Source organism: Durio zibethinus, chromosome 3 (assembly GCF_047325235.1).
Source record: "Durio zibethinus cultivar Kanyao isolate XHJ-2024 chromosome 3, ASM4732523v1, whole genome shotgun sequence".
Lineage (NCBI taxonomy): Eukaryota > Viridiplantae > Streptophyta > Magnoliopsida > Malvales > Malvaceae > Durio > Durio zibethinus.
This window is the reverse complement of record NC_143164.1, coordinates 4,166,117-4,180,903: the sequence shown is the minus strand read 5'-3', so window position 1 is coordinate 4,180,903 and position 14,787 is coordinate 4,166,117. Positions and strand designations below refer to the sequence as shown.

Below are 14,787 nucleotides of genomic sequence, written 5' to 3'. Positions count from 1 at the left end.
TCCTAGTTGCTGATTGGCCTAATATTCTTCCTCATTTCTTCATCCTATCCTTTCGGGTCCCTTAAACTCGCAATCTAAAGTCCCATAACATAACACTATCATTAATCTAAGAAATTAAGCCATCAGGGATCTAACTGTTAAATGCATTGGTACAGTTTTGTCTCCCTTAAGGGGTCAGATGTCCTTTTTTTTATAACCCTTTCTGAGGATACCAACTCCAAAGATGATTTTGTTAACTTCGTGGCCTAACTCATTGCCGCGACAGAAAGAAACAACCAAAATTTCATAGATTAATCACCACTTGTGGTCCTTGGTTCCTTGGATTTGAACAAGCATCAGACGTTTATCACTTCTTAATTGTAACCTTTTCTCTCACTTTTTTGGCTCTATCAGCTTTATTTTATCTTACTTTGAGAAGGAATAACAGAATATTAGGCAACGTTTGCAAAAGCTACTAATAAATCCTATTTTTCTATGCAGGTTATTGCGCATGCATGTTATTGTGCTAAGCCAATTCCCATGTTGTATTTGTAAAAGCCAAAAGCACGAGGGATAGAGGGGGAGAATGGTATAAATTTGAGAAGCCTTCAAACACCTGTACGCTGCAAAACAGTTTTGCAAGGAACAGATTTCCAGGGGCTTTGATTATCAGAAATGGCCTTTAAAACTCGTAGCTACACTGTTGATGGCAAGCGTGAAATGACAATGGATGAGTTCAAAAGATGGTTGAAGAAATTTGATGAAGATAAAGATGGAAGGATAAGCAGGGACGAGCTTGCAGACGCTATACGAGTATCGGGAGGATGGTTTGCTCGGAGGAAGAGCAAGCATGGAATACAATCTGTGGATGCCAATGGCAATGGATTTATTGATGACAATGAGATCAAAAACCTCGCAGAGTTTGCAGAGAAGCACTTAAATGTCAGAATTTTGTTCTTATGAAGTGTTGATTTCGTTCATTTCCCTTTATTCCTTTCTTCTTGCTTGACGTGTTCATCTGTTTGTTGAATTTTTCAAGTTAATAACCCTAAAATCATTCAGTTTCTTTCTATGTGCTCATTGTTTACAAGTTGAATATCTATCTGTATGTAAGCTCCTTTCATCTTCTTTAACTTTTCAATACTTGTACTAGAATCTTCATCAAAAGGAAAAAACTTTTCAATTATAAACTTTCTGATATATGTACTCCTGTGATGAAGATTGATTTTGTATAAAAAAACTTACGATACCCTTTCTCCCCTGAGAGTTTTAATGAATGTTTACATGTTTGAACTGTTTGTGGAATCACATAATTCACTATAAAAAATTACAAATCGAACTGATATGAACCAGCCTTTCCTTTCTATGCAAATTTTATATAAATTACTTTGGACAACCAAGAATCAGCCACCCTTGCACTTTCAAGAGTATGGTGGAAATTCTACCAACAGCCATGGTCACATATAACCTGTAATTTACCAGTGCAGTCTTGTTATAAAAAAGTTCAAACTTTAATGGCGATTGCTAATTGGATCTTAGAAAGTGCAGGCAAAGAGCTGGAAGGACTCTGACTTAACTGCTTCATGTCTAAGATTGATTGCTGTATGGGGTAAAACAAACTCCAACGAAATTTCCGAGCAGGTCCTAGAATGTAATTGACACAATTCATTTCAGATGACTAATAAGAGTCCGTCCTGAGTTTTTAACAAATACGCAAAAATGACATCAAAATATACCTGGACAGCTCCACAATGATCGCAGACCTCATTCATCTATCTCAGTATCCGAATGCTCAAGCAATATATTCTAGCTGACAACTTCACATATCAATCAGAGGAGGTGGCAGTTTCCAGAAATTCCATGAATTAAAATCCTCCTGTAATCAATAGACATAAAGGAAGGGCGCAAACAAAGTTGAGACACCCCAACAAAGAATTGAATAAAACTGGAAAATTTAGACATAATATATTATCAGGAGGAAAGTGAGACCCGGCATGATAGATGTCACCTAATTGAAGGATAGAAAATCTAGAAGAATGCAGGGAATAATTGGTTCTCTTTCCATGAAACGAGTATAAGAAAAACTCGGCCTACTTGCTTTTGCAACCATGTTTTCAGACAGAAATACCCAAAGAAGCCCCAGTGATACTAAGTTTGAAGTCATAGTCTATGGCTTTGGAAACAAACTCCAGTCACTGTGACTCTATGAGTTATAAATGGAAAAGAAAAAGTAACAAAACCTGCTCAGAGGAGGCCATCGGTGGAAACATGCCATGAACAAGAGCATGAAGGGAACTACAATATTTTGTGTCAACGCGGCGGTTCACAGCAACCTCGCCCTGCAAACTTGAAACCCTTAGAAGAGAAGTGCGGTCAAGTAACATTAGGAGCATTTTGGTCACCTTTCTTTAAGCATGAAAGCCTTAGATTACCTTTGGATTAATAATGAAGATTTTCCCTATTGGGATTCCGACCTTGAGATGGCTGATTTCATCAGTGTCTCTATTCCCAAAACCAGCATAGAATGGATTGCAATCAGACGGAAACAAAGCCATGATCTCCTAAAAGTCAAAAGATATAAAAGAAAAAGCATTCCTAATTTTAGACGTACTTATCATCTACATATCTATATCAGAAAGCTTTTACGTCTCTACGTATGATGCAAAATATCTTACAAAGCCATAAAGAATTTTGAAGCTAAAAGTTGTGATGAACAATATTAAGTCAGATCAAATTCACAAGGAATTATGTGTTTTGAGCTAAAAGCTAATTCAAGAGTTGTAATAATATAATTTTTTTTATAACTCAACAATTAAAATCTCAATTTTTTGAGAAGAGCAATAAAGTAAGACATCACTCAAATCGCTGTAAATTCCTCTCACACTTGACACAACCCATTCAACTGATTTGCTTCACAACCCATCCGGATATAAATAAAAACTTGAAATGCAAGAAATAATCATAATTTATTTAACAGCACAAATACCATATCAGAAGCAAATATGTCAGAGCAGAAAACTAACCTGTAAGCACGCAATCTTGAACTCATGCGGAGCTCTTCTAATAACTGAGAAATATATAGGATGTTTCAGTCCAAATAATGTGGTTTAGAGGTATCTTTTGGGGTGGGGGAGGAAAAGACAGATAAGAAAAGATATCTTGGAAACTCTAATATGCTTGAAGGGTTAAAAGTATATGCTCCAAATCGAAAACAATAACATATTAACCATGGATGTGAAGCCCAATTAACCTTCGATTTAAATTTCAAAGTGGTCATACATAGGAAGCTTTCAATTTCCTACATAAAAGGCACATAATAGGAATAGAAACAAAATAAAATAGAACAAAGCTTTCATTTAATTTATTGCAGCTTAAAGTGTGATACAGCTAAACTCTGGTTTTTCAGGTTGTAATTGCAATAGTCATGCATCTATTTCTGAAGGTACTATTGGGCCTGAAATAATAAATACAATAACGCAGAAGTAATATATCGCAATAAATCCATAGCAATAGACAATAATTAACAATGCAAGAAAAATAAAGCACATCAAGATTCACATAAAAAACCCTCCAATGTAGAGAAAAAAAATTACGGACTACTAAAAAAATCTCTACTATCAAATAATAGATATATAAAGTTCTTCTCTAGCTAAAACTAGAGTTAATCAACAATTAAAAAGACAATTGAAAAAATCTCACCAAATAGGTGACTCAACAAATACACCATAGATTTGTTCCTAGAGAGTTTTAAACCTGATCTTCACCATTCAAAATGTAGAACTCTGAATCATAAACCTGTTGACAAAATTTTAGCTCAATCGGACCACAGATCGATTTCTATTCAACCAACTCTCCCTTCTCTCTTTTCTCTCTATTTTTCTGGTTTCTTTTTCCCCTTTCTTTTCTTAGTTTGCGGAGCCACCTTCTTTTTTCACCTTAAAACAGCCTCACTTTTTTTTATTAAGTAGCTAAGGTTTTGTGTAAAAAGAAAGACCAAAGCCCATGGCCGTTGATTGGTCCAAAACCAATTACATGGGTTGGACCCCACTTTTCTAACAATCTCCCCCTCCAGCCCTATTAGTAGGAGATTCATCACCATAGCATTTTCGTTTAGAATTTACTTTGGCCAAAGAACCCATTTCGGCCAAGTTACTGTAGAGCTCAAGCTTCTCCCTAAGAAGTGTCTTAGTCAACATATCTACTACATTTTCATCAGTATGAATTTTCTTCAACAACATCTACTGCTCCTCAATCAACGAATATAACCAGTGATACCTAACATCAATGTGCTTCGTTCTAGCATTGTACATAGCATTCTTACTCAAATATAAAGTAATCTGACTATCACAGAACATCACATACTCTTTCTGATACAATCTTAATTCAAGAAGAAAACGTTTCATCCAAAGCATTTCTTTACCTACTTTCGTTGCTGTAATATACTCAGCTTCTGTAGTTAACAAAGCAACACACTTTTACAATTTAAACTGCCAAGACACAACTCATCCTGTAAAAGTGAACAAATACCCTAAAATAGATTTTCTACCATTAAGATCACTTGTCATGTTAGCATCAGTAAAATCTCTTAGAACCAGTTGTGAAACTCCATCACTCAAGCACATTTTTTAAGTGCCCCTCAAATATATGAAAATCTATTTTACTGCTTCTTAGTAAACCTTTCCCAGATTAGAAAGAAATATGTTCACTACACCAACTGCATTAACAATATCAGGCCATATGCAAACCCTAAGATATATCAAAGAATCGACTGTATAAGAATAAGGACTACTAGATATAGCTAGTTGCTCTTCCTTAATTATTGGACAAGATTTTTTATTCAAATGAAAATGGTTGACAAGTGGATTGGTAACTGATTTAGCATGTTGCATATTGAATTTATTAAGCATCCGTTCAACATATTTTTTTTGTGACAACCATAGCTTTTCAACTTTCCTATCCTGGATAATCTGCACATCTTGGAAGCTCTTTGGCTCTCTCTCACTGGTAACTAAAATGAAATCTGAATTTGGATACTTGATAGATAACTTGTGCTCTACAGTAGATCTTCTTGGCTGAAACTCTATACCATCTGATGTTAAAGGTAGCTCTCCCTACTCAACACTCTCAAGCAAAGAAGATTGCTTCATCTACTCAAAATCGATTGCATCTGGCTCATCACTAACTGTGATTAGCTCATTCATATCCCCAAGTTCTGTTTCTTGCTCATTTTCACCATCTTTGGCTCTTTCCTATGGAACTCCCATTGGTGTTGAAATATCACACTCAATAGTAACTCGTGTAGTTTTCTCATTTTTCTTGAGGTCTGTTATGGTTTTTTTTTATGGAAGACCACATCTCTACTTCTGACCGTCTTCCTCTTCACTAAATCACATATCCTGTAGCCAAATTTCTCATCATCATATCCTACAAACACAGTGTAGCTTTATTGTCAAGCTTTGACCTCTACTCTTGTGGCACATGCATGAATGCTTTACATCTAAAAACTTTCAAATGAGAGTATGAAGCATCTTTTCTTGTCCACACTCTTTCTAGAATGTCAAAGCCAAAGAAATTAATGGTGATTTGTTAAGCAAATAACAAGCTGTATTGACTGCTTTACTCCAAAATGACTTCTGTAATTTTATCATTCTCAACATACATCTTACTTTTTCTATAATGGTGTGGTTCATCCTTTCAGCTACACCATTATGTTGTGGTGTTCTAGGTTTTATTATCTCATACCTGATCTCATGCTTTGAGCAATACTCTTCAATGTTTTTAAATGTGTATTTCCCACTATTATCAGTTCGAATATACTTCAAAGGTAACATTGTCATCCTTTTTACCATGACATAAAATTTCTGAAAATACTGTAATACTTGACTTTTCTTTTCTCTTTATTTTTCTAGTTTCTTTTTCCTTGCGCCACCTTCTTTTTTCATCTTAAAACAATCTCACATCTTTTTATTAAGTAGCTAGTGTTCTGTGTAAAAAGAAAGATCAAGGCTCATGGCTTTTAATTGATCCAAAACTAACTACATAGGCTGGACCCACTTTCCTAATAGGTACAGCTATGGCTTCTCATCTTAGTTATTGCATAAATGTCAAAAATCTCTATAGGGGTTAAAGATAATGGGGATTTGCAGCCACAAGACATTGCACCATGTCCTAATCAGAATGTAATACATCAACTTAAGTGAATGTAAAAGAAAGCAGGCATTTGCCCTATCCTACATAAGGTTGGCAATTTAGATGCTCATATGCCACATTTTTTTTTAATTTAACGTACTAGAACATAACTTGTCTCCTAATTAGACTATAGATGCATAATTCATGCAACAAAACCAAAAGGATAAATAAGATAGAAGCAAATTAAAATGGTATATTGTGAATAAGAAAAGCGAGCCCATAATAACAGTTACATATCTTGCACATGAAAAAGCAACCCCAGAAAGCTGCTTGATTAAGTCCCTGAAATGCAAAACAGTTACCTTATCGATATAGGGATGGAAAAAGCCCATCAGGGTTAATAACAATTGGCCCATCTGGTAAAGCCTTACCATCCTACAGATACGAAGATATTTTTGTTAAACAGTTTCTGCTTTTTTATGAGCAACGATGGTAAGTTAAACAACCAATAAGGGCAATGAAAAGATGAAATTCTGAATTTCTTGATTCTCATTTTAAAATTCAACATAAGAAAAGCATCAAACTAGCATAGGTCACCTGCTTAAGGTTGACCAAAAATTGTCTAGTGAGGTATGCCTGGGATATTGCACGTGCACTAAGAAAAAGCAACTGATATCCATTTTCCTGCAATATAGAAGAAGATTTTTAATATATTAAAGATATTAACAGTGTTACTCATATTCATGCATTAGAGTCCATATGGAATCTAGAAAGCTTCTTTCTTACAATCCCAACAAAGGAAATAAGACGATGATTGTATGCAAGTGCCTTCACTAAGATTGTACATGGTTCACAAACTAAAGGGTTTTTTGGTTGTGCAAGAAGGACTAAAGTATAATGAGCTGAAAAATTAAAATGTAAGATGAAAAGTAACCTACCTTAATAGCTGAAAATAAATGTGCAACACCTGTTTGTGACCAATCTATCCCAACCAAAGGCATGAACTGACCTAGTACATCTGATCTGTAACAATAACATAAAATTAGGGAACCAAGAAATGACCAAAAGAAACCTTGGTCTGCAGCAATTTAGAACTTAGGAAAGACCAGATTATAAAAGAAACCTACTGAAAAATTTCAAGGAAAAATTAAAGGTTATGTAATGCTAGCTGTCTCCAATACCTTGTGGGCCAAGAGTAGAACTATGACAAACAAGCAGAATTAATTTTGAGAAAAGATAACCATGAACTTTGAGCCCAAGAATAAGATTTGATGACAAAACAAAAAATATTACTCAGGTTATCATATAATAATAATAATAATAATAATAAAAGAACTGATTGAAACTAAGAACTATAGAAAAATGCCAGCAGCCATAAAGCTCAAACTCCTAGCTAGTACATTTCAAATAAATAAAATGATAGAAGTATAGACAGCTTGAAATCTAAACCATGCCCACTTTCTTGGGGTACCAAATGCTACCATTCTGCAAAAGGTTTTTTCACCTTTTCTTATGCATATGTTATAATCTTATAACCAATTCATCAAATCCTTATTCTCTGTTTCACCCTGTCCAACAGATTAGCGTCCGTATCTATGTTTTGTTTTTTCTATTGCATGCCTGTGTTTCTCACGTGATTAACCCAAAACTCATCCCATTGACGGAATGGCTCAATTGGGACAGAGATTCCCCACCTAAATCAACTGCAAACAAGCTCTACCACCTAGGCTGAGCAGCACCTCACCCAGGCCAAAGAAATTTAATTACCAATTTAATGTTTTACCCATTATAATATAAAGCATACATTGAGATATCATTTGCAACATGTGGCCGTTATCTAAAACTGACATTTAATTGCAAGAATGAGAACTCAATAATGTAAAAATGAAATTTAACCATGAGTCAATCTAAAACATGTAGTATAACATGGTGTTCTGCATCGGTAAATCTCAGAAATATCCTTACTTTGTAATTGTCCCATCAACATCTGAGATTACTATACGAGTGTTCCATTTCCACAAATAGATTCTGGCATCAACCTGTTTAGTACATGATTGTGAGTGAGCACATCCAGACTAAAAGTAATAAATCACAAATGATCTTAACAACAAAAAAACTAAATAAGAATTCAGAAAGAGAATGTAACTTCAAGTACGAATTCAATAAAAAGGACCTGCTGCTTCCCTAGCATAGCGGTGGAAAATGTGAAGGTTATATGATTCATCACATCATATAGATGCAACGATGCCAGCTGTTCAGAGGTTGGAGTGATTGCCCTGATCGTCCTCTTCACCTGCTTGGGTTTAAGCAAAATTTTATCATCACTAGCAACAGTACCATCTGCAGCTTTCTCAACATCCAAATCTCCAGTGTCAGCTGAAGCCGGTTGCACAGCTTTCCTAGATCTTAATCTTTTCAAAGAAAAAGGCCAAAGCCTCCAGCTTCCACTATGGGAGACTATGGCCTTTGATGGATCCCCTCCAATGGATTTCTCCACTCTGTCAACAGGTATCATGCCTTGGGGTTCAAGTATTTCTTCACTTCCAAATGTAACCATACTTAAAAGAATAGGGGCTGCTGCGTCCCACGGAAAGTAACGGCCAGCAATTCGAACAACAAGCCTATCATTCCTCACAACAGCGGGGCCTAAAGAACTAAATTTCTTGCTATCCAGTTTCTCAGCATCAAACACTTAACAGGCAGCTTCAGTCCCCATCCCTTCATAGAGCAAGTGTTTGCAAAGAGATATTTCTGCATAAAGCATAATGCATGTCACTTTCCACAAGTTACAGCCTAAAAAGCAGTTGCACCAGAAAGACAGAATATTTCTTCCACATTAATAAAAATCATAACAAATAGTATGTTGTACTTTAGCATGATTCTATGGATTTATCCATCAAGTAAAAAAAAAATTTTCTTGAATGATTTTCTACTGTAGTTTGCAAAATACAAGGGACTTAGAAATATATTTTAATTAGTGGCGTTTCCCTAAAAGTGAGAAAGCAATGTAAAGTGTAAACTCAAGAAGTGTAAACAATACATGATAACCGAATTCTCTTATTTATCAGAGAGAAAAAGAAAAGAAAACATAACCAAGTTCTCATACCGACAGCAATTATAAAGAGTACTTTCCAGCTTCCCAGAAGTCTTACTCTCCTCACCACTAGACTTTTCATGTGCTAATGGCTGTTCCACTTTTGGATCTGACCTTATACGGCTTGAATCATCTTTCCTGATTGATGTCCACTTCATGGTTTCAGAAATTGAGTCCAGAGAATGGCTTAGAGGACAATGGTTGCTTGCATCAAACTTGGCAACAGGAGACCACATATTAGGAAGTGATTCTACCTGCCACCCATTTTTCTCACCAGCTACTCTATGATTTCTAGAAATACTAATAGGATTAGAGATAATCCTTGACTTTTCTACAGATTTTTCCAGATCAATTGATGGATTCTCCTGAGTAAACTTGTTGGGAATTAAATATGACTTATTATTCTCGTTACATAAACCGTTTACTTCCTCATTTTCTGTACAAATTGAGGGATGAAGATCTTTATTTACACATGATGGCCCATGGGGTTTGAATTCATCAAGGTCACCAAAAAGGAATTGTTCATCCTCCGAACTCTCTGATGGTGGAACACTTCTCTTTGGGTCACTATCACCATAAAAGTTTTGAGAATCATCAACAGACTCCAAAGAAGGATGGAGAACACCGTTGGTACTTTTCTTGTCTTCAACTCGATCACCTAAATCACTGACAGTGGAAGTGGTGTGAATGATATCTGACTTCATTTCTTCCATTGAACAAACAACAGGTCCAACACTAACCCTTTGAGAGTCGGATTTTGACGCTGTTAATGCCCCTTCAGAATCTAACTCCATGTACTCAGCTTGCTTGATAACTGTAACCTGATGAAAACCATCTAATACATCAGTTTGGCAAGACTTTTTAATTATCAAGATAATATTATTCAAAGAAAAAAATTAGGTTGAGTATCATTTCTAATGTAGTTCAATGCAGTTCTATTGCCTCCGAAAGAGTAATGCATTATTAAATAAGTTGTAAAAACACTCATATCTTTAAGATCATATTTTGTTTAAAATGTCTCTTGCAACTAATAACAAATTTTTTATAAGAGTTCACCTCTGGCACTAGCTCAGTTGTTGTAACCAGTGTTTCAGCATGAACATGTACTTTCCCATATCCAACATCAGAAAGGCAATGTGTTTGATGAGTTTGTTCACTGGAACCATCCAATGTTATTAATGAGCTCTCTGATCTTTCACAATAAACAAAAGATTGAACTCTTTCTGAAGCAGTCTCCTTACTGGAAATGTCACACCCTGGTAAAACAACATCCCTTTCATTATCAGCCGTTTCTTCATCAAACTGCTTCTCATCACATGCTTCCAGCTTATATTGACTTTGCAGATCAGGACCATTCATCCCTGAGACATCACCCATCTCATTCTCATTGTGATCACCCATTTCATTATCACCCACGCTATGATCCTCAATAGTTCCTGATAAATTAGCTATTACTTTGCATTTATCTTCCATACCTTCACCTAACGAGGAGTTTCCAACAATTTGTTGCTCGGTGCTTACACAAGACGCTCGTATGCTAGCTTCCTCAACAGAATACTTTACATTCTCAAGGCCAGAATGAGAATAGCTGACGTTTTGCTTGTTACAGAAGCCAGTTTCGGCTAGTAATGTCTGGTGATCAATACCGGTTTGCTCCTTAGTACAGAAGAGTGAAACTGGTTTTCTTCATTATTAATCTGCATCTCCTCTTCAGAACCCTTATTGTCCAATGTATCATTCGCAGAAGAAAATCGGGAAGCATTATTATTTGATTTATTAGAGGCGAGATTTGTAGACCACTTCATCTCCAACAGCTCAGCGGCAATCTCAGCCCGCTCCAATGAACCTACCCTCATTACACCAGCACCACCGCATCCCTCAAGGTAACCACCCTCCTTTTTCGACCTCTGTCCAAAAACAAACCCAAATATCCGTGATCGTTGGGGACTGGTCCTAGCCACAGTTTTCCCATTGCTCACATTAACTTGACTTGACTTGACTTATCAGCATCATAGTTGCAACTTTTGGACTTCATTGGCCTCCTATTACCAGACGATGGCTCATCCGTCTCTTCGCCTGAAGAAAAAGGAAATGATACAGCTTCAGATTCCCCTTCTTCAACATCTACCTCCCTGAGAAATTATTCTTCCCCTTTATGATCAAGAAACATGTGGAAATTCGCTTCAATACCATTAACACAGATGCTAACCACCTTCTCTCTTGTCTTTAAAACCCCTTGAAATTTACCAAACCGAACATACCAAGGAGATGATTTGAAGCTCCCATCTGGTTGTTCCACTACAATTATATCCACAGCAACACCAAAGGGATGAAAGGGACCAGAAACAGTATAACACCGCGGGAGATATAGCTACCTAGCCTGCCCACCGCGTATATCCTCCTGCCTTTGACAAGTGAGATTTTGGAAATCTCACTGAAAATTTCTAGAGCTTTAAATTCTGAAAATAGCCAGATTATAAAATCTCAATTATCAATACATGATTAAAGAACCCCAATCAGTCAAAAGAGTAAACACAGATGCTCTTTTAGCTGAAGAAACAATAACGCACCATTTAAAACGAGACAAAACCTCCTTAGTCCTTATAATGAACAAAGTAAACATAGACGAAACGCATAAATTTGGCAATTGTTCAATTAAAAGTAACTCAAAAATAAGAAACAAACAAGAAAAGCATAACCAAAGAAGAAAAAAAGGCTGAGAAACTCGCCCTTTCTCTTTTTTTTTTAGTGTGTTTCTCAGTTGTAAATTCAACACAAAATAAAAAAGAAACAGATAAGTGGCTAAGCAAACCAAATAAAAAACCAACCGCTAAAGGGTGAAAGGCAGTGTCGGAATTAAAGCATATTCGTTTTTTACAAGTCTTGGAATGTTCCCAGAAACTATTGCATATTCAAATCCCAAGGCACATAAAAAAAAAACTTTATCTCTCTCAGAAACTAACAAAAAGAAAATGAAATAAACCTGGGAAAAGGGAAAGGCTTTAAACTTGAGAGAGAGACCAACAGTTTCGTGGTGTCAAGAGAGAGAGAGAGAGATTTTCTTTTGTTGGTGTTTTAACTTCCAAATGTCGAGAGAGAGAAAAAGAGATGCCATGAGAGCAAGAGCCTTGAGTTCGGCGTAAAGAGTGCTAGACTTACAGAATGTTCTCTCTTTCTTGCGGGACCAAAAAACACAAAACACCTAACGTGAAACATGACATGGATTCATGGATGAAGATAACATCCCATTTGAGACAATCAAAAAAGAAACCTTGTGGATGCAGTAGACAAGGAAATGGTACTGGCATTTAGGAACAAACCCCAACAAGATATATTATTTTACAAGCATGAAATGTAAACTTTTGTAACGTAGTGAAAAATATTGAGACAATAAAATTTTACAATGATTATATATGGAATTTTTTTCAAAATTATAACATATAAATATATATATAGGATTCTTGTTACCTAAAAAGTTTTTGTCTAGATGTGGCGTATCTCACTTGGTTGTTGGGAACTTTGATTTTGTTTCAATTAATCAGTAATAATGAAAACAGACACTACTATTTACAAATATACTGGGCCCAGCTAGCAGATAAGGTTAAGCTGTCGTGTCCGTTGGTCCTGGAGCTTTAAAAACTTGAATTTATGGCAGGATGAATTGATGTCTCTTACTCGAGTATTAGCCTAAGTTTGTTAACTTTAATAAACGAAGATGCTGATGTGTTGGTTCCTCATGGGTCATGCAAACAATAAAGGAAAATATGCATGTGTCCATTATTAAAAAATAAATAAATAAAAGGAAAAATGGGTCTGCGGAGGAATAGAATAGATTAAAAAAATACAGAAAATACAACATGGGCCAACCCTGTTTGCATTCCAGGCCGAAACTTAGCTTGGTTACTTCTATAATTCTATCATCTTGCAATAAATACATAAATAGTATTGCATGGAAGATTTCTGGGTAAATTTCTTAATTCTCAATTAAGTTTGATAAAGGATTGGATTCTTACTTTGAACGATCAAAATTCAAAGATTGATAATTTTAAATATTAAAAAAAATTGAAGATATTTTCTAATTAATTTTCTTCCAAAATTCTCAAGGTCAGAATATTAAAAATTTAAGGTGAAGACAAATTAGTTGCAGATACCGAGTATATCACAATGCAATATTGAAACTAATGCATGAAGGCATTAATGGTAGAACAAATTGAAAAGTCTAATAATGAAACTACATGATCATGACAATCATTAGGATAATCAAAATCTTTTTCAATGACTGGTAAAGACAGCAAACAACGCGGAAAACGGATCAAAATTGCTGGCTATTGGTAGCCAAAGTTTAAATGGTAGAGTTTTCCTTTCAAATATTGATGTTGATGATGGGTTAACAAGTTGACGTTGGTTGTCGACTAACTATAGATCCGACCTGTTTGATAAGATCTAATTGAGCAGCTAACTTTGGAATTTTGGCGTCTCATCTACAGGTGCGAAAGCAAGGTATTTATGGATGAAAGCTGCTAGGCGGATCGCTGTCTTATTGCGGCCACTTGTCTGATAAATTTTGGAACTGTTAGTATGTAGAGTAGACTACTAGACAAGTTGTTGCTGGAGCCGATAGGTTAATTGCCAGTGCATGTGTGGCAATCAAGAATTTCTTCGTCAAAGTTTCAAAGTAGCAAACATTTTCCAGTGGCGGCTGATATAAAATATCTGATTGTGTTCATATCAGTTAAGTACTATGCAAATATCTTAGTTTATTACTATTTTATTTTGAACAATCGTAAGCAAATATTGGAATGAACTTTTAGTGAATGGTATTGAATCTTGGAGTGAATTGAAGGTTTCAAGTTCGAATCTCATTTGTAAGAACAACTGGTAAGTTATTGATGGAATACTGGCAATTTTTTGAAGGTTTAAGCTTGGAAAAAGGCATTTGGATCTAATAACGACAATTAAAAAGTGCCAGTAGGAGTATTAAAGAAGAAGAAGATGAAGAAGAAGAAGAAGAAGAAGAGGGCTTGTGGGTATATATATATGGGCCAGCCCAACCTGGCCAGTTCATAGGCAGTGTGGTTCCCTTGAGCTCTGAACAGCAGTAGAAATCAAAGCCCAACTAACAATATAGCTAGCCTAAAATCGCCAGGGTCAGCCTAGCTAGCCTGAATTAAAACGCTCAAAAAAATGTATGGAACTTTCACTATTGGTCCATAAACTTATTCTTTGGCGTTCGAATTCGAAGGCAGAGCAAATCAAGATAGTACAATTATTAACCAAATGATGATTTTTCCTAAGCACGTAAGTAGTCTAGGCCAACATTGTAAACCACAGATGGAGCCTTTTATGGTTGTGGTTTTTTGTATCTTGTGCTCCAAGTGATCATTTTTCAAACATGTGGTTGACAGCTGCTAGTTGTTATTATCTGATGAATAGGCCTTGAAATTATATTAGACGTTTAATCAAATGATTAAATGCATCCAACCCTTTTTTTTTTTTGGAACTTTGTACCAACTGCTATATGTTAGAAAGCTCTCATTTCTTCTGATATATTTATCTGTTTCTGAAAACTCAAAAGAAACACATAA

The 14,787-nt window shown here is 35.6% G+C and overlaps 1 protein-coding gene and 1 pseudogene across 2 annotated transcripts; one reads left to right on the top strand and one right to left on the bottom strand.

Moving 5' to 3' along the window:
• Nucleotides 1-90: 90 nt before the first annotated feature.
• LOC149519552 (calmodulin-like protein 5) lies at nt 91-1,079 on the top strand. Its single transcript, XM_089757864.1, has one exon. The coding sequence runs from the start codon at nt 655-657 to the stop codon at nt 940-942; it is 288 nt and encodes a 95-aa protein (XP_089613990.1). The 5' UTR covers nt 91-654; the 3' UTR covers nt 943-1,079.
• A 98-nt stretch (nt 1,080-1,177) lies between these two features.
• On the bottom strand, nt 1,178-12,980 carry LOC111299555 (phosphatidate phosphatase PAH2-like; annotated as a pseudogene). Its single transcript, XR_016335845.1, has 15 exons — nt 12,904-12,980; nt 12,031-12,103; nt 11,783-11,867; nt 10,259-11,685; nt 9,219-10,023; nt 8,282-8,883; nt 8,074-8,147; nt 7,047-7,131; nt 6,706-6,792; nt 6,471-6,543; nt 3,003-3,046; nt 2,412-2,540; nt 2,220-2,318; nt 1,716-1,855; nt 1,178-1,623 (listed from the first exon to the last, which is right to left on the bottom strand). The product of XR_016335845.1 is annotated as a phosphatidate phosphatase PAH2-like (transcript).
• Between the last annotated feature and the right edge of the window lie 1,807 nt (nt 12,981-14,787).